The 852-nt window shown below is 29.9% G+C and overlaps 1 protein-coding gene across 2 annotated transcripts; it reads left to right on the top strand.

Moving 5' to 3' along the window:
* The first annotated feature begins 252 nt into the window (after positions 1–252).
* On the top strand, positions 253–852 carry LOC105460533 (pilosulin-4-like). Of its 2 annotated transcripts, XR_975843.1 has the most exons (3): positions 253–570; positions 651–689; positions 760–852. XR_975843.1 is itself a non-coding variant. In XM_011706982.1 (2 exons), the coding sequence occupies exons 1-2, from the start codon at positions 453–455 to the stop codon at positions 799–801; spliced, it is 279 nt and encodes a 92-aa protein (XP_011705284.1). In that variant the 5' UTR covers positions 253–452; the 3' UTR covers positions 802–852. The 2 variants fall into 2 exon arrangements, 1 of the variants encoding a protein (XP_011705284.1); XM_011706982.1 differs by having other exon boundaries at positions 253–689.

Here is an 852-nt window from a genome sequence, read left to right as displayed (position 1 = left end):
GTGATCCCATTGGTCATTTTAGTCACTTTAAGCCTGTTTTATAAAACTTAAAAATATTTGGAAAGACAATGGCATTAAACTTTTGCTGCATGTACTTTTGGATGGTTAAACGGTTTATTAAAAAGAAATTTTTATTTCCATGTCTAATCAAATACTCGGCAACTTGTATGATCTCATATTTGTTTTTGGACAATTTTTATTTGTTAAAATAATATTTTTGGTTTTAGGAAGGATGTAACGTACGATACTTTTTTATATACTTGGCGTAATCTTTTTCTTTTTTTTTTAAAAAGAGTTTTGGTAGGATAAACTATATATAGAAAGTTTAAGTATCTATTAGACACGACAGTCATGCCTAATTTGCATTTCTTGGACTATATAAGCGCTTGAAGGCTGCTAGCAAATCATAAACGTAAAATAAATACAACTTAAGCTTCAATAAACATTAAGAGATGAAACTATCATTTCTATCATTGGCTTTTGCCTTAATCTTTGTTATGGCAATTATGCACGCACCTGAAGTGGAAGCAAAGGCCGAACCTGACGCAGTTGGAAACCCATTAGCCCAGGGTAAGCCTAGTTGTTCTATAATTAAAGCATATTCTATAGCAGAATTATTTTTATATATAAACGGAATAACTTTTCTTCAGTGGGATTTTAAGGAATTTACGAAATGTGTACTCGGCATGGTAAGTACGCAAATTGTATATACAAATTAAGAAATATCATTACATTAACGAAAACGTATGTTTTATTTAGATAAATAAAATAAAGCTGCATTTTTCGTGGAATGAAATTTAGATGAAACAGTCAAAAAACTGGGAAAAGCTTACAATAAAATGTGACATTACA

The sequence above is a fragment of the Wasmannia auropunctata genome, unplaced genomic scaffold (assembly GCF_000956235.1).
Source record: "Wasmannia auropunctata unplaced genomic scaffold, wasmannia.A_1.0 LD320056.1, whole genome shotgun sequence".
Lineage (NCBI taxonomy): Eukaryota > Metazoa > Arthropoda > Insecta > Hymenoptera > Formicidae > Wasmannia > Wasmannia auropunctata.
This window is presented reverse-complemented; position numbering and strand designations above follow the sequence as displayed.

Excerpts from the sequence above, each read along its gene's own strand:
- LOC105460533 (XM_011706982.1), top strand. The coding sequence starts at position 453 with ATGAAACTATCATTTCTATCATTGGCTTTTGCCTTAATCTTTGTTATG. Across the intron at positions 690-759 it reads CGAAATGTGTACTCGGCATG|ATAAATAAAATAAAGCTGCA; the intron begins GTAAGTACGCAA and ends TGTTTTATTTAG.